The sequence below is a fragment of the Sycon ciliatum genome, chromosome 12 (assembly GCF_964019385.1).
Source record: "Sycon ciliatum chromosome 12, ocSycCili1.1, whole genome shotgun sequence".
Classification (NCBI taxonomy): domain Eukaryota; kingdom Metazoa; phylum Porifera; class Calcarea; order Leucosolenida; family Sycettidae; genus Sycon; species Sycon ciliatum.
Genome location: NC_088654.1, coordinates 27972575 through 27997494, shown reverse-complemented (window position 1 = coordinate 27997494; position 24920 = coordinate 27972575). Strand labels below are relative to the sequence as shown.

General features: G+C 50.2%; 1 protein-coding gene across 1 annotated transcript; it reads right to left on the bottom strand.

Moving 5' to 3' along the window:
• Positions 1-24183: 24183 nt before the first annotated feature.
• On the bottom strand, positions 24184-24732 carry LOC135828108 (uncharacterized). Its single transcript, XM_065340541.1, has one exon. It carries the CDS (start codon positions 24730-24732, stop codon positions 24184-24186), a length of 549 nt encoding a protein of 182 aa, XP_065196613.1.
• Positions 24733-24920: the final 188 nt, after the last annotated feature.

The following is a 24920-nucleotide window of genomic DNA, read 5'->3' as shown; positions in this document are numbered from 1 at the left end:
CCTGTGGAGTCCCATTGTATGTTTCAAGTGGCTGGCTCAGGATGTTGTTTAGCCGTACTTTAATGGTGGTATCCGTAAGTAAGCACTGAATAAGATGTAATTCGTCCCGGTTCACAATAGTCTCCAGCATGTTCATGAGCTTTGGTCTTGAAATAGTGTCAAAGGCTTTCGACATATCAATTCCCAAAATGGCGATATCTTCCTTTACTCTTTGGCATCTTGCTGCCAACCATCTGTAGGAGTACACAGCATCCGCTGTACTTCTCCCGCTGCGAAATCCGCTCTGGCAGGGCGAGAGGTATTGATCAACTGCCGGCTTAATACGCGTCAATACGATTAGAGACAGTAGCTTGCGTAGTGTATTTAGAAGGGTAACTGGCCGCAAATTTGCAGGAGGACCTCTCTTCTTGCCCGGTTTCGGCAGCGGGACCAATATACCATCACCAAGCTGGATGCGTTGATCTTTAGCGTAATTATTGAATAATGTGGCTATGTTACCATGCAGTGATTGCGTCCCATACTTCAGGAGCTCAGCCGGGATTCCATCGGGGCCGGATGCTCTGCCGTTATTTAAACGTTTTGCAGCCTTGGACACCTCCTCAGTCGTTATGGATCGGTTCAGTGGCATTTCACTCCTCTCCAACATAGTTGTTGCTAGTGCCTGGTCGCAGAATATAGTTCTGAAGTGTTCCTTGACCGCTTCCACCGATTCCGCAGGCTGAGATATAATTTTGCCTTCAGCATCCTCAACGATAACCGGTGATTGTTTCTGACGACGGAGTAGCTGGGTTGCTTTGAACATCTTTGCGTCATTCTTTATTCTTCCTATTTCTCCCACTCGTTCATCAAGCCTGCTCGATGCCATCTTGAGGCATTCCCGCCGAATCTGGTGTGAAATGCGATTGCGTTCTTGCTTCATCTCAGAAATCTTCCCAGCGTTTTTGCAGTTAGTGAGATCCAAACGTAACTTGCGTTTTTTCTCGGCTAGCTGTTCAATGGCATTGTTATAGCCATTTGTATGTACTTTTCTTCTTTTTGGTACTATGCCAATGGATGATGCAGCTGACTCCTTCATAATGCCGGTGAGCTTCCGGGCATGCTCCTCAACACCCATGTTGTCCATCTCACGGCATGTCAATTCCAGACCCCGCTCGATTGCCGCTTGGTATGCCTCCCTCTTGCTCAAGTCACTGAATTCAGATACACTGAATTTGTCATTGGTCTCCCTTGATATGCATGGCGCATTCAATTTCTTGTAAAGATTGGTCAGGTTGACTTTAGCGAGGACAAGGCGGTGGTCACTCTCCATCTTTGTCCCCGCATATGACCTCGCATCTTCCACCACAGAACGCTCACTATTCCGACAGAATATATAATCGATCTGGTTGTATATGGGTATTGCTGAACCACCGTCTGGGTTGTGACGCCATCCTGTCCATGTTGTGATATGTGCCGCACGGTGTTGGAATGCAGTGTTGCAAGCAAACAGGTGGTTGTCCGACGCAAAGTCAGTCAGAACCTGTCCACTGTAATTGCGGCGGCCTCTTGAGTGTGCTCCGCAGCACGACAAATCATGTCTCCCCGTAGCTGTAACGGAACGTTTTCCAACTTTTGCATTGAAATCACCTATCACGAAAAGCATGGCTGATGATCGAAGCTTCTGAATTGTCTCCAATAAACTGTTGTAGAATTCATCCAGACAGGCAGGGTCCTCCGCAACGCGTCCAGATGTTGGTGCATAAACGTTGATAAACGAGCACAGAGTTCTATCGGACAGCCATAGCTGCAGCACAGCAATCCGGTCAGAGATACTCCAGTATCTGTGAATTCGGGGCAGTAAACTTATTTTTACGGCGAATCCAAGTCCATAGTGTCGAGAGGTCGACGAAAGACACAGGAGTCGATAATTATCAATAATTCCATCGAAGCCCTGAGAGATTTTCGTCTCTTGCAGGCAGCAGAGTTCAGCTCCATATCTTGTTAGGTCACAAATAAGTTGATTTTTTTTCAAATTTGAATTTAGTCCACGAACATTGAAAGTTCCGACGTGAAACAAGCTACTCTTGTTTCTACGACTGCTACTCAGAATACTGCGGGTCCTCAAACCCACCTGCTCATTAGCGAAAGACATAGGCCATAGGGTTCAAGAACAGAACCACCATGGCTGAGAGGCGTCACTCTCTCATCCAAACAATGCTATAAATAGCTGGTGTTATTAGTATTCATTGTTAATTATTCGATGAAGTGAAATATACTGTCTAAAGGAAAAGAGTTGTCCTCGTGCCGTGTGGTCGTACGATCCTGACAATTTAGAGAATCTTAGAGGGTACTTCACAACATTTGGCGACCACGCCAGGATAGGAGCGAGCATGGCAGAGGAACTATGGAACAATTTGGAAGCCAGCTTTATCGACAATGGAGAGCGGTTAGGATTAGAAGGCGAGTTGTTGAAGGTACATGTGGAGCAGAGGCTCCAACAGTACGCGGAGCGTGAGGAGCGCAGTGCCAGACGGCGAGAGGAGGCGCTCCGCACCGAGTTTGCCAAAACACTAAAGGAGATTAACGAGCGGATCGCCAATGCGCATGAGGGTGAGGGTAAAGCCGCGATGGGAGGTACAGAGGAATCTCCCAGTCACAGCAGTGGGCGTCAACCGTTGATGAAAATCCCCTCATATGATGGAACGCAGCCATTGGAGCGTTATCTTGACCTGTTCGAGGACATCTGTTCCAAGAACGAGTTCGAAGAAAGCGAATGGCTGCTGCGACTGCGCATCGCGCTAGCGGGTAGCAAAGCGGAGAGGATATGTATTGGATGCAATACTTACGAGGAAGCAAAACGAGAGTTGCTTGCCTCGCTCGGAAAGACTCCGGATAAAGCGTGGAAGACATTGCTGACAGGCAAGCAGCGGTCAGATGAGTCGTTTCATCAATACGTTGTCCGTGTTTGCCGAGAGGTAGAGGTGTGGGCCACACTCGCTATGACAGAAGATGGCGAGGTGGACACCAAGTATAGCGCCGATATAGGAAAAATGTCCCCGGTGCTGCAAGCAATGGCAAAGCAGGTAATCTTGGAGCAATGCGGACCTGAGATGAAGACGTACCTGGTCGAACGGCAGTGCTACGGGATGTCACTGCGCCAGGTACAGGAGCACGGCACGTCTTACCAGGTCGCGCACGGACGACAGGGTGATACTGCCAGGAAGCCAGTAGAACGATCCGTGCCATGGCCCACGGCGTCGGCACAGTGCATGGCGATATCGGTCGCAGATGCAGAGAAGCAGCTAAAGTCTCTGCCACAGGAAGGGAGAAAGGGTTTTCTGCAGCGAGAGAGACTCTGCTGGAACTGCCTTTTAAAAGTATGGCCATATGGCCAGAGAATGTCGGTCAGGCTCGAGATGCACGAAATGCCAGAGGAAACACCACCTGCTAATACATGATGTGTTGGATAGAGCAGGTTACAGCCGGGAGAAACCGACTGAGATAGTTACGGAGAAGAATGTTGGGTCGTGCTGTCTACACTCGCCAAGTGTGCGGCTGATGACCGGAGTGGCACGAGTTGAGGGAAGAACTCGAAACGCGAAGGTTCGCGTGTTCCTGGACTCGGGTGCTGAGGCGTCATTCGTGACTGCAGCGTTGGTGTCAGCAATCGATGCAGAACACGTTGGGGTTGAAAATGTAGAGGTGAAGCCGTTCGGCGCGGAACCAACCCAACAGCGCATGGATAAGTACGCCATCACGATCCAGGGTAGCTCCGCTAGCATTCGGGTACGCGCGTTCGTGAAACCAACGCTTGAGCTGGACCTGAAGTGCGCAAGTCCGCAGACCATTGCGCAGTGGCACAGTTGGGGAGTCGAGCTGAGTGACAAGCCTCAACAAGGGACATCAGACGAAATACATATGCTGATTGGTGCAGACTATATCAACGCGGTACTGCACAGCAAGAAGGAAATTAATGGTGAGACGGTGTGGAACACAGAGATAGGTAATGTATTATCTGGTCCAGCGTCTGCACCAAGTCGAAACAGTCAGCCGGTGACCGTGTCATGTGTCACAGCCCACATTGAACAACTATGGCAGTTGGATGAACCTCCAGAACAACATCAGCACCTGCCATCGTTCCCGCTATGTCGCCAGGGCAGCGGGTACCAAGTGGGTCTCTTGTGGCGAAATGAGCGTCGCCCAACGGATAACTTTGCTCAAGCTAGAGTCATCGCAACGCGGCTTCTTGAAAAGCTGAAGAGGAATGGGAAGCGTGCGCTCTATGATGATGTGCTGATCAGGGAGTACCGCGAGCTTGGAGCAATTGAGCTGGAGCCATGTGAGAGCGAGGCCGGGTACTATGTACCGCATCATGGTGTATTCCGCGAGCACGCTGCAACCATGAAGTTAAGAGTGGTGTTCAATGCCTCGGCGACGGCTCCAAATGGCAAGTCGTTGAACGACATGGTTGACCCTGGACCGTCGCTATTGCCGAGTCTCGCAGGTATGCTATTACGGTTCCGTGAATATAAAAGCGCGCTGCAAGCGGACATCCGCAAGGCTTTCTTCATGGTCGCGGTTAATCCCGAAGACCGTCCGTACCTGCGTTTCTTGTGGCCCGGTCGAAGCGACAGCGATGAACTGTTAACCTGGAGGCTAACGAAACTGCCATTTGGCGTAAACTGCTCGCCGTACATGCTTACTGCGGTGATTCAGCATCACTTGAAGGAGCTACGGGCGTTGTCTGCACCCAAAGAGCGAGATCGTATTGATCTCTTGCTCACGAGTTTCTACGTTGACGATTTGGTCTCTAGTGTCTCAAATGCCTCGGAAGCCAAGGAGATGCAAGAGTTCAGCGTGCGTGTGCTTACGGATGCTGGCATGGAGTTACGCAAGTGGCGAGGCAACGAAATCCCGTGCGATCCAGAGGCCGGAGATAAAGTCCTCGGTCTGAAATGGAAAACCAGTGATGACTTGCTCAGCACAGCAGCGCTAGGCGAGTCCGATAGGCCGTCGGTTTGGACCCGGCGATCCCTCCTCAAGTGTGTTGCATCAGTGTTTGATCCGCTAGGTCTAGCAGCACCGGCAGTTGTGCCGGGAAAGATACTGCTACAGCAAGCCTGGAAAGTCGGAGGCGACTGGGATGATATGTTGCCTGATGGCATCGCAGCCGCATGTGCGCAATGGTGGGGAGAATTGGCCGAAGTGGTGAGCATTGTTTTAGTGCACTGGAGCACTCCATGGAGAGGAAGCGTAAGCGAGGAGCCAGGAGTGACCCATCATCCAGTGCCGACTTGTCCGCGAAGGCTGTCTGCCTGACCACCAAGACAGACGACTTCTATGGTACCGGGTCGGACTGGGAGGAAGAGTGTGAGGGTGACGACGGCCGCGGTAGGAGCCGTCATGAAGTGGTGCAGTGAACTGCACCTTGAAATAGTATGCTTGAACTGCCTGTGTATTTTTTTTTGTTTTAGGTTTTGGATTAGTTTCTAGATGTAGTTCTTCCTTATAGATCTATTAAATGAATCCACAATTGCATAGAGCTACTGTCGGTCGACAGAAGTCTTGTAAACTTGCTTTTCTGAATGTATGCAGCCTTAGAAAGAAGTTAGGCGAAATCCAAAACTTCATAAACTACCACAATGTAGATATCTTCGGCATTGCTGAAACTTGGCTTGATTGTTCGATTTCTGACTCATCCATTCATATACCTCATTATAGACTCTTTAGGCGCGATCGCGGGCACAGACCTGGTGGCGGTATAGCTGTATACAGTCGAGATACCCTGGCTGTTTCCAGACACGCTGAACTCGAGAGTGACACAATCGAAAATCTAATACTCACCTTGAAGACAGAATCCGGTGAACCCATCACCCTCGCTACGTTCTACCTTCCGCCTTCCACTACTGCTGCAGTATGGCAAGACCTAGAAATCAGTCTGAACAATCTAACCTTGCGACGAAACAACCGCGTGGTCGCCATTGGTGACTTCAATGTGGACATGTGCTCGGGACACAGCCGGATGCACACCATGCTCCAGCGGTTTGATCTGGAAAACCACATCCGGACACCGACAAGAGTAACGGCATCAACTTCCACCCTAATAGATCTGCTCCTCGCCCCTAACTCTCTAGTTGGAACATGCACGGTCATCAAGTGTGACATCAGCGACCACTACGCATTTGTGGCCAACATTATCGTCGCCACCCGGCAGTCCGAACGAGTCGCATCTCGAAAGAGGCGAGTGTGGAGGATAAACTGGGAGCATTTTAACGCTGACTTGCAGGACTGCAATCTTGAGATTTTCAGCAAGTCGAATGATGTTGATGCAATGATAAGCGAATGGTACGCAAAGGTTTTTACTGCCCTAGATCGTCACGCCCCCTTACAACCTCCTCGTAAGCCGAGGCGCCGACCTTGCCCATGGTTGTGTCCTGAACTTGTATCTGCTGTGCGTCAACGAAACAAGGCCCACCGACTTCTTTCACGCTCTCCAAACGATGTCCGCCTGCGAGAGCAACACCGCACTCTCCGCGCAGCCGCGCGCAAGCTAGATCGGAGGCTAAGGGATCAGTATTTTCAAGCTCGCCTACAGTCGGCCGGAAAGGATGGACGGAAGCTCTGGAATACGATAAACGTGGTGACTGGACGAGCGAAAAGTTCAAGCCCACCACAAGTACCTGTTGGAATCCTCTCCCGAACTTTTGGCGAAGTTGTACATGACCCTGGACGACCAGACGCGCTGTGCGCCAACGCACCAGCCGAACGTGAAGCACCAGCATTCACGGAATTTGCGCCTGTTTCCACGGAGGACATTACGGCCCTTCTCCAGTCCGTTGACGCGTCAAAAGCAACTGGACATGATGACTTGCCGGGTATTGTCCTTAGAAACTCGGCATTAATACTGGCTCCCTCGCTCAGCATCATTTTCAATACTTCGTTATGTCAGGGGTGTGTTCCCCGTCAGTTTAAAATTGCTAATGTGTCGCCGCTATTCAAAGGTGGCGGCCTTGACCCTTGTCAGCCTACTGCGTATCGACCTATTTCTCTACTACCAGTCGTTTCTCGCCTCCTCGAGAAGATCGTCAAAGCTCAGCTTACATCCTTTCTGACCGATCACAGTATTCTCCCTGACTCGCAGTTCGCGTACAGGAAGAACCACAGTACGGAGGACGCTCTTGTGCTAGCTGTCAATCGCTGGCTGAAAGCGAAGTATGAGCGCAAACTCACAGGTGTGATATTCGTGGATATGTCGAAGGCTTTCGACTGTGTCAAACACACCATCTTGGCACAGGAGCTATCCGACATTGGGGTCGGCGGTACTGTCCAGCTATGGTTCACTAGTTACCTGAGTGAGCGGCTTCAACGCGTAGTCGTGGGCGGAAATTGCTCGGAATACGTCGCATGCAGTCGAGGGGTGCCGCAAGGATCCGTCCTCGGCCCCCTCCTGTTCACACTATACATCCGTAACCTTCGATGCTGCTTGCCCCAGCAGGTCACAAACCAGGAATTTGCAGACGACATTGCAATTGAAGCCTCGGGCAGTTGCGAACAAGTGTGCTCTTCTCTAAGCACAGCCATCACTGGCCTGTCGCAGTGGTTGGAGGACCGCGGACTAATGCTGAACCAAAAGAAAACGCAAGCTCTGTTGATTACCCCAAGAGGCCCAGCCCCTGACACAGATAACATTCGAATTCGCTGTGGGAATGCAGCCCTTGCAGTTGTGGAACAAGCGCGGTACCTGGGCGTAATGGTAGATGGGCAGCTCTCCTGGGAGCCTCACGTCAATCACACAATCCAGCAGGTGCGGAAGTCAGTAGGTGCGCTGTGGCGGAGCCGCCGAAGCCTCACCCTGGCGTCAAAGATCCTGTTTTACAGGTCGATGATCGAGGGTAGGTTGTCGTACGCTTCCAACGCCTTTTATCCGTCACTTCAAATTGGCAACATGGAGCCCCTCACACGTCTAACGAAGTGCGCTATCCGCGGCTTCTTCGGTCTGCCACCGTGGTCGCGCACGAGCCCGATCTTTGAACAGCTCCGCCTCACCACCCTGGAGGACATGTTTAACATTAAGCTCCTCATCTTTGTCCGTCGTTGTCTGTTCTCCCGAGCTAGCTCCCTCTTCACCAGCTTCTTCGTGAGAGTTACTGGTGACCGCACTCGGGGAGCAGCACATCACCTCGTTCGAGTACCATTTTGGCCCGGACCTGCGGGTCGAGCGACCATGCAGTTCATCGGCGCAGTCCTGTGGAACCAGCTCCCGCCTGATCTCCGTTCCGAGCCCAGCCACCTTCAGTTCTGTGCCCTGCTAAAAGCGCATCATGGCTCCGTTTAAATGCTTTTCGGCTAGTGTGTTTCTGTGGTATAGCGGACTGAAGAATAGTAAACGTGTTTTGCAATAATATGTATGAAGCTATTTTGTATATAGTATGTTCCCATTCCGTTTTTGCTTTGGTGTAGCCCTGAGGTTGATTGCTTATTTATTTCTACCCTTCCTCTCTCCATACTTCTGCCCCCCCCCCCTGTCTCTCATTCCTTCTGTCGTCCACATGTATCAAAGGAGGCGAAATCGCCTGTTTGTGGTGCGACGTTAAATAAACTTCTACAACAACAACAACATTGACATACCACGTTGGATTTGCTGCAATCTTGACACGCCGATTGCGCTTCATGCCTTCGCCGATGCCAGTGAGAAAGCGTTTGGATGTTGTTTGTATGCCGTCGTCAATGGACAGTCGCACTTGGTATTTGCCAAGGCCAAAGTGGCACCTGTGTCTCCGCCCACGTTAGCCCGCCTTGAGTTACAAGCAGTATGTCTAGCGGCTCGCTACGCTGAGTTTGTGGTGAAGAAACTGCGTGTGACCGTCACGCAAGTCTATGGCTGGACTGACAGTCTCACTACCGTTCATTGGATCAGTAATCCATCGTACAAATGGAAAACATTTTGTGGCTAACCGCGTCAGTCAAGTCCAAGAGATATCGAAGAAGGTCGGCATTGTGTGGAACCATTGCCCGGGCCTTCACAACCCAGCAGATTTACCGTCGCGTGGGAGTAGTGCACAGCAGATCCGTAGTCCGTTCTGGAGGGGCGGACCAACCTGGATCACGGAGCCCAATGACTGGCCCACCGCATCCTCAACCGCAGCTACAGATGAGTCCAGTGTAGAGGTACGAGTGTCAGCCACCACCTGTAGTCGAGAATCTGATAAGGAATGGTGGCTCCGATTCAGTAAATGGTCGAGGGCACAGGGCATGGTGACTCGGATGTTGCAGTGGAAGCACACTGAGCCTCGTGCTGAACTCTATTTTGCAGCAGACAACGTATTGTACCGCATCGTTCAAGCCGCATGTTTCGCTGAGGATCTTGAGCTGATCAAGCAAGGTCAACCAGTGAAGCCTGGGTCGAAGGTGTATCAGCTTGCACCGTTTCTGGATGAGCATGGAGTGCTCAGAGCCGGGGGACGACTTCAGCACAGCGAGTTGGCGTATGGAGCCAAGCACCCAGTCCTGTTAGGCAAACATCATCTGACCGAGTTGCTGTTGGAGAAAATGCATGTTGAAAGGATGCACCAAGGTGTAGAAGGAGTCTTGTCGTTCATCCGTCAGAAATTTTGGATTACCGGTGGTCGACGGGCGCTACGCAACATTACTCAGCGATGTGTTACAGTTTTAACATTATTTTCAGAAAATTGCTCTTACAATACCTTGCGTTTTATATTCATAATATTGTTGCCCGTAAAAGCGGCTTGGTCACATGATGATGATGATGATGATGATGATGATGACGATGATGATGATGATCATGAATCAATATGCCAGCCACGTTGTGAATGTCGAGCGAGGATCGTTCACCCCACTGGTGTTCTCGACTTATGGTTTCAGCGGGCCTGAGACAACTCAATTCCTAAAGTCTCTTGCCTCTCTCTTTGTAGAGAGAAGCCAGGATCTCAAATATCCTGTTGTCATGGGTATGTTGCGTACCCGCCTGTCGTTTTGCCTCTTGAGGTGGGCCATTACGTGCTTTCGTGGTTGCAGAGGGTCTTATAACAGACGGCGGGTGAATTCCTTTGTGGCCCAGTGTCGTTTGGCCGCATAGTGAATTTTTATGCTATGCCTCTCAACAATATCACTATGGATAACATCACATTTTATAGATAACTATTTGGTAAAGTAACATCATCTGTCATTCAATATCTATCTGGTAAAATAATCAGCATTTGAATATCTACTTGGTACTAATCATTCAACTGTTAAATGTCATATTTTTACCTGAATATCTATCACGATTTTTGCACATAATCTCGGTTATCACCGTTTCAAGCCCGTACAAGAGGCCGTTTCCAATGATGATGATGATGATTTTTTTTTTTTTTTTTGATCCCACCTTCCAACCCGGCAAATATTTTGATTTTGATAAAAACGATTCAAAGCCTCTCAATTATTTAGTACTAGTTGATGTATATATAAGAATAATAACATTAGTTACACTTTCACACCAAACTAGCTCGGCGCAGCACCAATCACTGCAGGGGAACCCGACCCTCCACCATCGCCAACTCACGAAGCATGTGAACTGGACGATGACGGGCCGACCGAGCACCCCTGACACACAACACAGCGGAACGTAGCAGCGCGAAAGACACCCGACAACGATAATAACTCATCAACGACGAATAGCTACCTCCCGAAGATTGAGATGTAAGGAGGCAAAGGCGCCTGAGGAAGGCCGTGGATGCCGGCGCAGCAGCCCCATTCACGGAAAACACAAGAGGTGCAAAGGCACCACGCTCAACATTGACTACTCTCTCCTGATATTGCAGTCTCTTAGCGCCCTCATGTTGCCGGAAGAGCGCGTCCAGGAAGAAGCGTCAGGATTAAACACCCTTACATCAAAAAATGCATCTTGCCCACGCGTCCAGAAGCCTCGAGCGCTCACATCAAGGCGAGCCTCGACAGAGGTGTTCGCCGACCTGGCCTGAAAAACCTCACCCTCGACAGGGGCGAGAGGTGGCTCCACAGACACACTGGAGCAAACCTCGGTCAAGGCAACAGCGAACAGGTCTCGTAGTTCATTGTGTCGAATAGTTGAGAATCCACCAAAAGCACAATTCAAAGCATGGCTAGTGGAAAAACCCGCCCCACAAGCACATACAGCAGGGGTGTCACGCAGCGGCCAGTCATAGCGTAACGCAATGGCATCGCGAAAGTCTCCCTTGGATAATTCAAAACCATGCTCAGCAATAGGGAGCGCCGACAGCCAGGATGAAACACCTGGGCGACCCAGTTCTTCCACGCGACGATTAACTTCCAAAGACAGGTGCGATTGAAGAGCACGCAAGCGCTCTGCCTGTCGCTCACGCGCCACTTTACGACACTCCCGCTTGGCACAAGCTACGGCGGATAAAACTCCATCAACCTCATCCGGACCATCTGGGAACTCCTGCCTCCGAATGAGCGTCGTGAGACCCTCGGTAATACGGCCAGAAGCCTCCAACTGCTCCCTCGCCATCTCGACAACAGACGGCAGGCCAATGCCACCGAGCCGAGCAGGAAGCCGAAGAAGCGAAAGCTCAATGTCCGTAAAGGACGACCGTCCGGTAATGGCACGGAGGAAAGCACCTGCCAAAGCAATATCAAGCTGCTCAAGTGACTCGGGAGCTATCGCAGTGGTTCGAAGTAAGTAATTCCAACGACCCCGCAGCCCATGTACTAACGCGGAATACGCAGCATGTGGCTCTGATACCGCGAAACCACTTAGTTTATCAATTTGACCACACCACTGGGAGACTGCGTGATGCACGAATGTGTTAACAAATTCCTCAGATCCAATAGGACTGCCCAGATATTTCACCCCACTAGTGACAATCTGGATGCCCGTGCCGATGAAAATACGTTCAGCTTCCTGAAGAAACTCAGGTTTCACAAGCAGCTGAGTTTTTTCCCAATTAACATGATACCCATAAACTTTGCCACGTTCAGCCAGCATATCCAACCATCTACGCAATTCAAGCAGCCTACCAGCACCAGCAGAATCATCCGCATACCAGTCGTGAAGTATTTCAGAGTGGGCTGTGTGTAATTCCTTGATCAGAGGAACAGTCGATAGGGCATACAGTGGCATCGCCAGAGGATCACCTTGGGTTGTACCCTCTGCCGATGCCAACTCCCCACCTCCAGTTACAAACAACCGCGCTGGTTTGGCATTCGTATTATTCGCCAATAAGGAGAGAGCTGGGCAAGTATACTGGATATTGCGTAAAGCGACATTTCTATTTAAATTATTGAAAGCGTTGCTGGCGTCAACCAGCAATACACCCTCGGTGTCATGATTCGCAAAGCCATCCCGCATAACCCGAGTGGCTGCCTCAATACCAGCCGGCAAACCACTACAGGTTTGAATGTAACCGCAGGCGTGCTGTATTTGTGAGCGAGAGATTGAGATCGCAGCCTTGACTACAAGCCTGCGCATCACTTCACAAACCCCAATGGGGCGAACGCCTGGATTTTTATTGAGAGCAATAAGGCGACAAGACGTGAAAGGCAGTAGTGCCTCACCCGAGATTGGCTTTGTACACAGCGCTCTTGCAAAAGCAGCTAAAGCTTCGCAAATCTCTGTGGAAGCACCTTTAAATGCGGTGCACACCCGACGCCATGAGTGGGAATCCATACCCGATGGACCCGCGGCCCCCTTTAAATTCATCGCTGTTTTCCGGATGAAGTCACCATTGACTGCAGAAAATCTGACCGGATCGACAACCGGCAGTGTCCCGGACAGTAGAGCACTGTTGTCCGAGGGCGCTGCGTCCGGGTGCTTGCTCTGAAGTACCGCGCCCACAGACACAACGTTGTCATCAATCGTTATCTCATCCGTTATCTGTAAAACACCCTGCTGTCCAGTGCCAGCAATAGCCTCATCGAGGCAACGCAGTGCATCATGCACTCTCCCTGTAGCCATGCGAGTCCTAAACTCACGGGCTTGGTCAGTACCGCCGCGTTTTCTACCACCGGATCGACCACCGAGATTGCGCCAAATATCCTGACATTCGAGGCCCTCCTGAAAGAGCGCATGCAGGTTTCCAACCCGCCACAAATCTAGCCGACGGCGAAGGTGCTGTGAATGCATTTTTGTCCCATCACTCCTGTTAGCTCGTTGCAATAGCAAGGCAGGAAGAACGAACAGTTTATACAAGGCATCGATGGAACCAGAGATTACAAAGGTCTGTATTTCTTGAGCCATGAGCCGCACAAATTCTTTCCCCGTGCTGCCGGTGGGCACGAGGAATAAATGCTTGTCCCAATGAACGATCTTATTGTAAATCTCGTCCACTGGAGTATCCACGACTCCACCCACACCAGCCTCAAGCAATGGTTGTGCATGAATCCCAGCAGGAAGTGTAGACCCGGATTCCGAACGGCACCGAGGAATTAAATCAGCCGACTCGGCTGAGGTGGGCAAAGCCAACGGAACGATGTTGACCCCTTCCTCATCATCCTCTGCGTAGCCATAGTCACGCGGCACCGCACCAACAGGTAGGACTCTCTTCGAACCGGCCTTCGAAGACTCAGGAAGCCGCACATGAGAGACCAGAAGTGAATGTGAATTGGATTTTGAATATTTTTCATGTAATTGGCTAATATTTCCGAAATCATGTGAAACATCCAGACCGCCCGACTCGGGTACAGCATCATGCGCCACAACACCACCCGCATGGGACAGCTCAGGCAACCGCACATGGGAGACCGCGAGTGAGTTCAAATAGGATTTTGAAGGATGCATCTGTACATCTAGTTGGCTATTATTTACGCCTTCATGTGAAACAGCACGAACACCCGGTTCAGATATAGTGCTGTGCGTCACAACACCATCCGAACGGGAAACCTGAGGGTCACTGGAGACCACAGGCACAGAAGGGTCGTGATGAACAGAAGCACGATCCGCCGACCCAGCGCCCTCGCTGGCCTCAGACGGCTCAACTGCAGGTGCCTGAGAGCGCAAACACCGTGCAGTACTACCAGTGGCAGTAGCAGTAGCACATGCATCTCCAGGGTCGCCATTACCATCCCGAGCACTAGCGGACTGAGTCCGTGTACTACTACTAGCACTTCGTTGAAAACGGGCTTTATGGGACCCTGGCACACGGTTTGCGCACTGGCCTTCACGGCCAGGGTAACAATCCCAGCATGGATTGCGACTGGATACACACACGCAACGCACGCATGTTCTAGTCTTTGCACAGGAACAGCAAACCATGACGGGCCTCCCCACTCGAACACAACAACACTCGCCAGGTCTAGAAACCGAGTATCATTGGAGCAACCACCATGAACCATGGTAGTCAGTAACAAACTGTATGAAGTCGCCACGCACGAGCGCCGAGCAGTGCACGACGAGAAAGGCACCTCCAGCTGGCTGACCGCCCAACCGTCATACAATCAGCCAGTAACCATACTCAATAAATCTGATTTCCGGGATGCTCTCTGCTTCCGATACGGTTTGGAGCTGGATGGCCTCCCTGAGACTTGTGTTTGTGGAGCAACTCTAACCACTGAGCATGCAACGGCTTGTCCTACTGGCGGCTACACCATCGCACGCCATAATGATGTTCGCGATTTGCTGGCGGGTGTACTGTCGGAGGTATTGCCTGACGTGGAGGTGGAGCCGGTGCTAGCGCCATTTGATGGGGAGGATCTTCCCCATCGTACAGCCAACAGGAAATCCGAAGCTCGCCTCGATGTGAGGGCGCGGGGTTTCTGGTCCAGGCAGCTGGAGGCTTTTTTTGATGTTCGGGTGACTCACCCAAAGCCAAACCTGCTGTCGCGTCCAGAAGTCCAGCGCCATCTCCAAAAGCATGAAGGCATGAAAAAGCGGGAATACGGAGCGCGTGTTGTGAATATAGACGGAGGCACGTTCACCCCGTTGGTTTTCGCCACAAATGGCATGTGTGGCCGGGAGGCAAACCGCTTTCTCAAGTGTCTTGCAGCCCAGTATGTCGATAAACACAGTGACTTGGCCTACTCGCTGGTTATGGGTCGATTGCGGTGCCTGCTCTCGTTCACTTTACTCCGTTGGGCAGTGACCTGTTTTCGTGGCTGCCGTAGCTCCTACCAGAAAAAGTCAGTCAAGAATTTCAGGAGTTATTGTTTGATGGGTCGTTAGATAGAGGCCGGTGTTTGTGAGACTGCAATCATTTAATGTTTCTTCCTTAGTGGTGTAGGTAGATTCTGTTTTGTAAGCATAGTAGGACTACTTTTGTTTTGTAAGTCAATCTCATTCTCCACGCTTTGCTGTCATTTGGTTATGTTTTAAAGTAGTTTTTATGACCTGATGTTTGTTTTTTATATTTGTAGTTCTATTGTTGACATCTTTTGTCTTTTCTTTGGGTTAAAAGGTTAACTTCATCCTCGTTTTCTTATTGCCTTGTATTGGAATTTGCCCATAAAAGTGGCTACGGTGTGATAATGCATTTTTATATTTCGTGTTTTAACATTATTTTCAGAAAATTGCTCATACAATACCTTGCGTTTTATATTCATAATATTGTTGCCCGTAAAAGCGGCTTGGTCACATGATGATGATGATGATGATGATGGTGATGATGATGATGATGATGGTGATGATGATGATACATTGAACGTTTCGAAATCGCATTCTCTTCATTTGACGGTGGTGTTCAGAGACCACAGCTACCAAGGTACCAACATGAATTGTGTCTGCCAGCTACCAACATGAATTGAGAGAGTGGAAGAATGATGCTCAAATCGGTGTGGTATGATTATATCATTGTCTGTCTGTCTATCTGTCTGTCTGTCTGTCTGTCTGTCTGTCTGTCTATCTGTCTGTCAGTCTGTCTGTCTGTCTGTCTGTTTGTCTGTCTGTCTGTCTGTCTGTCTGTCTGTCTGTCTGTCTGTCTGTCTGTCTGTCTGTCTGTCTGTCTGTCTGTCTGTCTGTCTGTCTGTCTGTCTGTCTGTCTGTCTGTCTGTCTGTCTGTCTGTCTGTCTGTCTGTCTGTCTGTCTGTCTGTCTGTCTGTCTGTCTGTCTGTCTGTCTGTCTGTCTGTCTGTCTGTCTGTCTGTCTGTCTGTCTGTCTGTCTGTCTGTCTGTCTGTCTGTCTGTCTGTCTGTCTGTATGCCTATCTGTCTCCATTGTTTTCTGCCGTGTGCACTCCTAGGAATACAGTTGAGACACAGTCTGTCACGTGACCAGTATCTGTCTCCCCTGCACAGCCATGTTGTAGGATATCTACCAATAGGAACTACAGTGAGATTTGGGCTCTCTCACACCTGTATCTCCTTATAGAAATACTGGAGTTTTGTTGGAGTTCAAAGATACATGCGACTGTCTCCGCAACTGCATAATATCTTTACATCACAATACCACTATGCATCACACAGTACTTCCCCCCCCCCCCCCACACACACACACGTTTTGCACGGACGATACCTCACCATCATAGCGAGTACGGGTACTTACCGAAGGTTGTATCACCAGATTACCGAGCTGATAAACTGCTGTTCAATCCCAGTCGTATGCGTAACAGAATGTCGACTTTACGAGGCTTGTGACGAAATGTCCACTCGTATAGCCAGTGGAATGTGGACTGTACGGACTTTATCCGACGAAATGTCCATTCCCTGTGACATTCTCAGCAGAATTTTGACCATACGGAACTTGTGACGAATTGTCCAGCAATGTTGTGTCGACAGTTGCGTTCCGGTTAGGCCACAAACCTCAGCCTGCCTCGGCGGTACAAACATTGTTTCACCATCTCCAGCTGGTGTTCTACTCTCGACTGTTTGAAACACTAGGAGATCATTGAGTATAGCCAGTCACCGTGTTGTTAGGTGACTTCTGGAATCCACAACTAACGTAATACCACTTTGATTGATTGATTTTTTGATTTTGATTTTTCTACTTGTAGCTGCATGTAGCGGACATTGCAGACCATGTCACATAGAAGGTCACCTCCACACAACAAGAGAGACGGACTCAAACACACAAACCATGTAAACTGGAAAAATGACTTCAACAATTTTGACTTTGCCTTCAGACTCAGAGCACATCATCTGACTGAGTCGTGTCGTGTCATGATGTATCACGTAATGTGAGCGAATCACGGTAATAGACTGAGGTGTGTTCGAGTCAGCGAAGTGTGAACCACAGAGCTGAGTTTGAGTGAGCCAATTGTGAGAGACTGAGCTGTGTTGGAGTGAGTGAAGTGTGAATCACAGAGCTGAGTTTGAGTGAGTGAAGTGTGATCTAAAAAGCTGTGTTCTAGTGAGCTGGTACTGGGTTTGTGTACAAGTGCAAGGTACGGTGTTGGTAAGGGTGTGTGAAAATCAGTGTCAACCAGTACAGGGAGAGCTGAAGGCTTTCACGACACACCCTGCTGTAACTACACGTCACTACATTGTAGTGATACAGATCAAGCTGTGTTAGGAAACTGTCAACGCATTCACGCACGCACGCACCCACACACACCGGCGCACAAACATACACACACACAAACACACACACACGTCCCCACCACACACACACACATCCCCACCACACACACATACACACACACACACACACACACACACACACACGCACACGTCCCCACCACACACACACACACACAAACACACACACACACACACACACATTGCTTGCTTGCTTGCTTGTTGCTCACTGCCAAAACTGGTCGCGTGGGTCTCTCCGGGAGAGGGGAGAGAGACTCAAAAGGAATCTTGGAAAGATGACTCGGCTATTGAACCGCCCAACGGCCGACACTCCCTGAAATCCCCAAAACTCTGGGTGGACATAAAAATGATCCCATTTATGGGCTCACCACACCTCAGTAAGTGGGTGAGGACAAGGTGCAGAAAACGGATTGACGGCATCAGGGTATCCGTCCCGGGATCCAACTGCAGTTACCCCTGCCCCCAGTGAAGGTAATATTTGCTACAAGTGTGGGTGGCTAAATCAGAGTGGATCTGATATAAGCGTCACTAGCACCATTGATTACACAAGAGTTACTCTAGCCAGAAGCAGTCCATGGTTAACAGGTATGTATACTTCAAATAGAAAGTATACTAACCCTGAAACCAACAAAGGTGGCAGATACAACAATACACCTTCAAGCAGCCGAGCCTATTGGCAACAGACCCAACACAATCAGGCATAAGTAAACCCACGCACACATACACATACACACACACTTATACTTGTACTTGCTCACTGCCAAAACTAGTCACGTGGGTCTCCCAGGGAGAGGGGAGGGAGACTCTTGGAAAGATGACTCGCTATTGTACCGCCCAACGTCCGGCACCCCCTGAAATCCCCAAACTATGGATGGACTTGGAAATGATCCCACTTATGGGCTCATCACACATCAGTAAGTGGGTGAGGACAAGGTGCAGAAAAATTAAGGATTGACGGCATCAGGGTATCCGTCCTGGGATCCAACTGCAGTTGCCCCTGCCCCCCCCCCCCCCCCAAACCCCCCCCCCCCCCCAGTGAAAGTAATACTTAGTATTAGTGTGGGTGGCTAAATCAGAGTGGATCTGATATAAGCTTCACTAGGACCATTGATTACACAAGAGTTAATCCAGCCAGAGGTTTTCCATGGTTAACAGGTATGTATACTTCAAATAGAAAGTGTATGAACCATGAAACCAACAAAGGTGGCAGGTACAACATTACACCTTCAAGCAGCCAAGCCCGTTGGCAACAGACCCAACACAATCTGTCAGAAGTGTACCCACCAACCGAACTAGCTGCCATACACATGCACGCCCCCCCCCCCCCCCACACACACACACGAACACACAACTGTCCTGTCCAGTAGAGCTACTGCCACAGGGATCACGTGGGCCCCAGAGGGGCATCGGAGAGGAAGATCGAGCACGCAGTCTAATGACGCTGGAGATAGTGGCGCAATCGGAACCGGCGAGAATACACGCATACATGACGGAACGAACTACACTGCTAGGTAGTCGGGCGGGAACCAGTCCACGAGCACCAGTGACTACCGCAGCCTGGCGCAGTCCAAAAGCAGCGGGCACAAACACACACATACACACACACCCCACCCGAACCCAACAGACATGCTCGCTCATGTGCCCACACACGCACACACAGTCTGGTATCACACAATGTCAAAGTCGGGCTCAGCACATTTGATCGTCAGGAGATTCGACCTGGGGTTCGCATTACATTTGTACATTATAATATTACAACTTGGCCGTGATTAGTCAGCCTGATACGAGTTCACGAACAACAAAATACTCAAGAAAAAAACCCACACTCGGGGGAAAAGAGATTGTTATAAGCAGAGCTACTAAGAAAAAATACAATGTATTCTCTACAGTGGTTGTACTACGAGAGTGGGGTATAGACATGGAAATTATTTCAATCAATAGAAAAATGAAAATTCAAGTTTGACGACAGTAGTGTCTTCTCTATGTACATTAGATAGGTAGAAAAAAATGAACTGGTCTAGGCTTTGCTGCTGCTGCTGGTCTGTGCTCAAGAGACGAATCAGGAAACTAATCATCTACACACTCACATAATGTACACAAACTACTAACACAGTCATCACCATAACTCAAGCGAGGACAGGGTACAGGTAGGGTCACGGACAAGCTGCTCAAGCAGGGACACCAAAATGGCATTCTCATGATGCCGTGAAAGCCATAGTGTACGCAACACAGCATGAGACTGAACAGCTCTGACAAACCTTTTCAAACAATCATCATCATACTGGAAACCACACCTCCGTGCATCCAGCTCACACAGGTTAGGGCATGACTCAACAACTTCACTAACACATGACAGAGGGACAACACGTACACCTACACCATAGGCATAGTAAGTGGGTGGGTCGGACACATCGCCTAAACTCAGCTTAGAACAGCAACAACGCGTCGCAGACCAGCATTCCCACAGCCAGAGCCAGAGAAATCAATGGTACTGCTATCAAAGCAATAATGTGTGCTGAGAAAGTGCCCAATAGATACACAATCAAAAAGAGATAGCCGTACCCTCGAAAACCAAAGGCCTTTGTGAAACACTTGTGAAAAGAATGAACAATGACCATCACAGGACGCACCTTGATACTGGCAGTGTTCATGATGAGCCACCAGAAGATGAACCAGATAGCGCCGTTCCTTGGTCGACTTCGCTGGACGAACTGCAGGCATAGCAGTAGCAGTAGCGTCCTCAGAGGATGACGGGACCGGTATCTTGGCGAGTGGACGCATCATACGCTCGCATTGCAATGCTGTTACGGGATTGACGTTGCGCACAGCAGTGAGGAATACTTCCGTGTTGGGATCCACTGCCTCCTTCTTCCACACGTCGATTAGAGTTGACAGAAATAGTTCATCCGTCAACTCTCTCCCCCGTGGCAAGGCGCTCTCGACACGTTGGCAGCCGCTGCCCTCGCCGCACGTCTCCTCCAGCAGCTTGTCGGCCAGTTCTTTCATTTTCCCATACGTTAGCGTTGCACAAAGCATGGACTGCATCCTTTCAAGACCCGGTCGTGCAGTCTTGCGATGGGAGTAGCTGACAATGTCAGCCACAAGACGAGAGTCGGCAGTGTCCGATGTCGACGATGTACGCTCCTCACAGATTAGCCGCCAGAGATGCTCCATGACGACAAACGAGGGTTTGCGCGGTAACAGTGTAACAACGAAGCGCCAGAACATTGTCATGTGACCACTGTAATGACCGACTCTCTTCACCAGCCATGCCGCGTCATGCTCGTCCTTCAGCACTTCGCGTGACAGATACCATGCCGACATGAACTCCTGTAGGGACAGGTGAGCGAAGCGGTACTGTCGGTTATCAGTCGAGGTGCCGTCTTTGTAAGCTAACAGGAGTCCAAGCTGAAGAGCGGCATCACTTAGACCGGCGCTTTTCACTTCCGACTCGCTGAACACGGCCTTTTGCTCCGACAACATTGCAAGTGCAAAGCGGGAGACCTCGTACAGCAACTCCATCTCCCGTGCATCCGTCTCGGCAAACGACTTGTGCAATTTGCCTGCATTCCGCTCCAAGACGCGTAGAAGTAGCGACTCGTACAACGCTGTGCTCGATTTCGCCAAGCCACGTCCGCTGTGGTACAGCTCACATGCCAGAGCAGCAAATAATGGAGTTCCCATCAATGCTAGCATGTCCGGCTGTGCATGCAGCTTCTCCAGCATCTCCTCCGCTTGTTTTCCGCCCACCACTTTTCTCACGTACGTCTTCACGTTCTCTTGTGAGAATCCGATAACCTCCAGTTGTTGATGGTACTTTCCACATTGGCTTAACTTGTACGCATCGGCGCATGGTCGAGATGTGACCACCACATGCATATCAACACTGCGTTCCCTCAACAGCATGTCTTGCATGTACGGGCTACATTTCTGCAGGCTGCATTCGTCCATGCCGTCAAGCACAACACAGAGACGTGACCGATGACGGCGAAAGTAGCGAGCTATCTCCTCCAGCTCATCTTGTTCCATGTCCAACCTGTCGAATCGAGCAGCCAGCAACTCACACAGGTTAGTTGCAGATCGCACCTCAGCACGTCGTAACTCAACAGCCAAGACAAGATCAATCTTCTCCTTCAACAGCGAATCTATAGCCCACAGGTATTCCAGCATTAGAAGGAAGATTGTAGATTTGCCACTGCCCGCACTGCCAAACGCAAGCACGTTATTCTTTTTCACTCCAATGGACACGTTGCTAGCTGCACGAGACAGAAGTCCACATTCGGAATCAACTACTCCGCTGGCGCCTGTTTGGCCCTTTGCACTATCGCTACCCATGTCAGAGAAGATCTCGCTAAGCTCAATGCCACGTGTCTTTGCGGACTTTCCATCCTGAGCTGCTCTGATAGCATTTAGCTGGCGTGCTCTCTCAGATTCGGAGGAAAAGAACGACTCGCTCTTGAAAAGCGTTTCTACTTCATCCTTCGTCAGCAGAGTAAGATTGACAAAGAGCTCGCTCAAAGCTATTTCCCTATCTGTTCCTAAACCTCCGCTGATCTGCACACCACGATCCTTGACCGCATCACGCAATCGTGTCTGCGCCTTTAGGAGAGACGCTGGTAATTTGCGATCCTCCGCCATCGTCAAACCTCAAAGACAAAGGATTCGAGTATCGAGCGTGTGTTCATTATCTACATCACAGCCGAGTCATAATCGATCACTTGTCAGCTAAAATAAATAATTATTATTTGCGCCCAAGGCGTGCAGACTAGAGCTAGCGCTAGCGACTGCATGAGTCATTCATTCATTCCCACCTCTTTCTAGTGCGATGTGCAAACAAGACGACTAAAGCCTGGTTCACACTAGGCCGATTTTCCGGCCGACATGGACTCGTACGAAAAATCCTCAAGATCGGGGCGAAAATTGCGTAGTGTGAACGGTGTTGTCGTACAGGGTTCCGACAAATCTGCGACGATTTTCTTGTCGCACTAGTTTTCGGCCAAGTATCGACTGGTCGATATTTAGCCGAAAAGCCGGCCGAATTTTAGCGCTTGCGCGTGATGGAGCATGCACCGGACCAATCACTGTAGGCTTTTCACCATGACAGCGGAGAGCGTTGGTGCAGACTGTGAACCATGTGAACTGGCTGCACTGGATCGCTACTACAGTACTAGTAGCACTGTACTAGACGCTAGCCCTTTCACACCTTTGCCGCTTTGGCTTTGTGGCTCGTGTAAAAACTATCTCATTTCCGCTGTCTAGCTAGCTAGCTAGCGTCTACTAGTACTACGGTCTAGTGGCAGTGCGGCTGTGTACCGCGTGTCCGTGTGTAACAGACAAGCCTACATGTACAACTAAAGTACAAACGAAATTGCCCACCTTTGTGTGTGAACAGCTAGTCCGACTCATCCGACACAGTCGGCAGACTCCGTGTCGGAGTCGGTGTCGGAGTATCGGCCGGAAAATCGGCCTAGTGTGAACCAGGCTTAAGTCTACCGCCGTACTGGGGCGTCGGAAGGCATTTCAGGGTGGTACGGTCAGCCATCTGAGGTATGCTTGCTCGAGGCGGAGGGAGGGGGGTTTCTGCTGAACATTTTGAAATTTTAGAGCCCCACATCAGGGCATTCTATTGATTCGTGGGGTACCTGCAGCCAATAGCGGTACGGTCAATACTTCGCGTACTAGTGACCCTAGCGTACATGTGACGTGAGACAGTTGCGTAATCTTCCAGTCTGTAAATTCTGCAAAAGCAGCCTTTGCAACTACACTGTACTTACACAGTTACTGTCTACACGTCACGTGACATGTACATGGACAACGCTGTCTGTATGTCTGACGACGGCTGCCGACTCGTGTCGAGTCCGAAAATTCTGTAGTCGATAATTTATCACTAGTCTAGTGTGAAATTTTGGGGGCGTCAGACACGCTAGGGTCACTACGCGAAGTATTGACCGTACCACTATTGGCTGCAGGTATAAAAGCTATAAAAGTAATCATTTCAGGAGGGGATGGTGGTTGGGGTTTGGGATGGCCAGAATTTAAGATTTGTTATCCGGCTTGTTTCTCCTTCCACATTGAGAAACAACAAGAATCCAGCCACCAGCTCAAGGGTATAAGACTAATCAGTCTGTTTATAGGGGATGGTGCTGGTCGGGGTTGGGGATAGCTTTTCTTCAAAATGCAATCGAGTTTGCAAAGTCGTCAAAAACAGAAATCAGCAAGCAACAAGAAGAACCTACTTGCTGATTTCTTTTCTTGATGGCTTCACAAACACATGCATGCTCAACAAAGCTGGCGCACTCACGCCCCCGTACCCACGTAGGAAGAAAAACACATCAACACACAAAGCAGCATGTTGACACAGAGCACCAACACACACACACACACACACACACACACACACACGCACGCACATACTCACACACACGCACACACACACACACACACACACGCACATACACACACACACGCCATACTGTACTACTGGGAGGAGTATTGCTGCCGAGACTGACTCAGATATCTAGGTTGTCATGGTGATAAGAACCTGGATCTCAAGCATTCATGATCAAGTTGATGTTGCTAATCTCAGAACCACTCTTTCTCGCATGAAAAGTGCCACACACGCACATACTCACATTCTCCTTCACACACACACTCACACTCTTTCACGTGCGCGCGCGCACACACACACACACACCTTGAACCTTGAACGTGCCCATTGCCGATGGCAATGATAGCGAAGGGACTATCCGCTAGCTTTGCAGTACGGAGCGTGGCGCTTGAGGTCCCCGGGACGACGGCAGACCTTTCCACATGCGCAGCGGAAGCCAGAGTCAGGATCAGGAGGAGCACGGGCGGGAGGACGACGATGAGCGATCCGCCTCCAGACAGAGCGATCCTGGGCAGCATCAAACCAGCAGTCAGAAGGCACAGGGGGGCTGATGGAGCGGAGATCATCCACGATGACGTCACGCCACCGCTTGCGTGGACCATGGCGAGGGCGTGTTGCAGGGAGCTCCCCAAACAAAACTCGCTTCGGCATGCGGTCGTCGTTCATCCGGCCAACATGGCCAAGCCAACGCAGTCGATATTCCCGGATGATGTCCGCGACGTCACAGTCAATGCCGAGGGTTCGGGCCATGGTAACCGAGGTGACGCGGTTGTCCCACTGGTCCCGCCTGGATACGCCAACGATGATGCGAACACACTGGTGATGAAAGGTGTTGAGAGAGCGCAGGTCCGGTGCCTTCGGCGTCCACGGCAAGTGGTGATATTGTAGCACCTTTCCCTGCATGGGTCTTGGCACTCAGGCTGCTAGTGCTACTGTTCGCACCCTAGGCCCTGCACTGCTGTACCTCTGGGGCCTTGCACATAACACATTCACATGTCACCTTTCAAGCCGCCTTTGCAGCCAGCTTCCCTTTAAAAGCCATTGCGTTTTACTGATGATTCATTCTCATCTTTCGAAGAGTTGGTCTGCCT

Bases quoted from the DNA above. Each gene is read 5' to 3' on its own strand.
- LOC135828108 (XM_065340541.1), bottom strand. From the start codon at position 24,732: ATGCAGGGAAAGGTGCTACAATATCACCACTTGCCGTGGACGCCGAAG.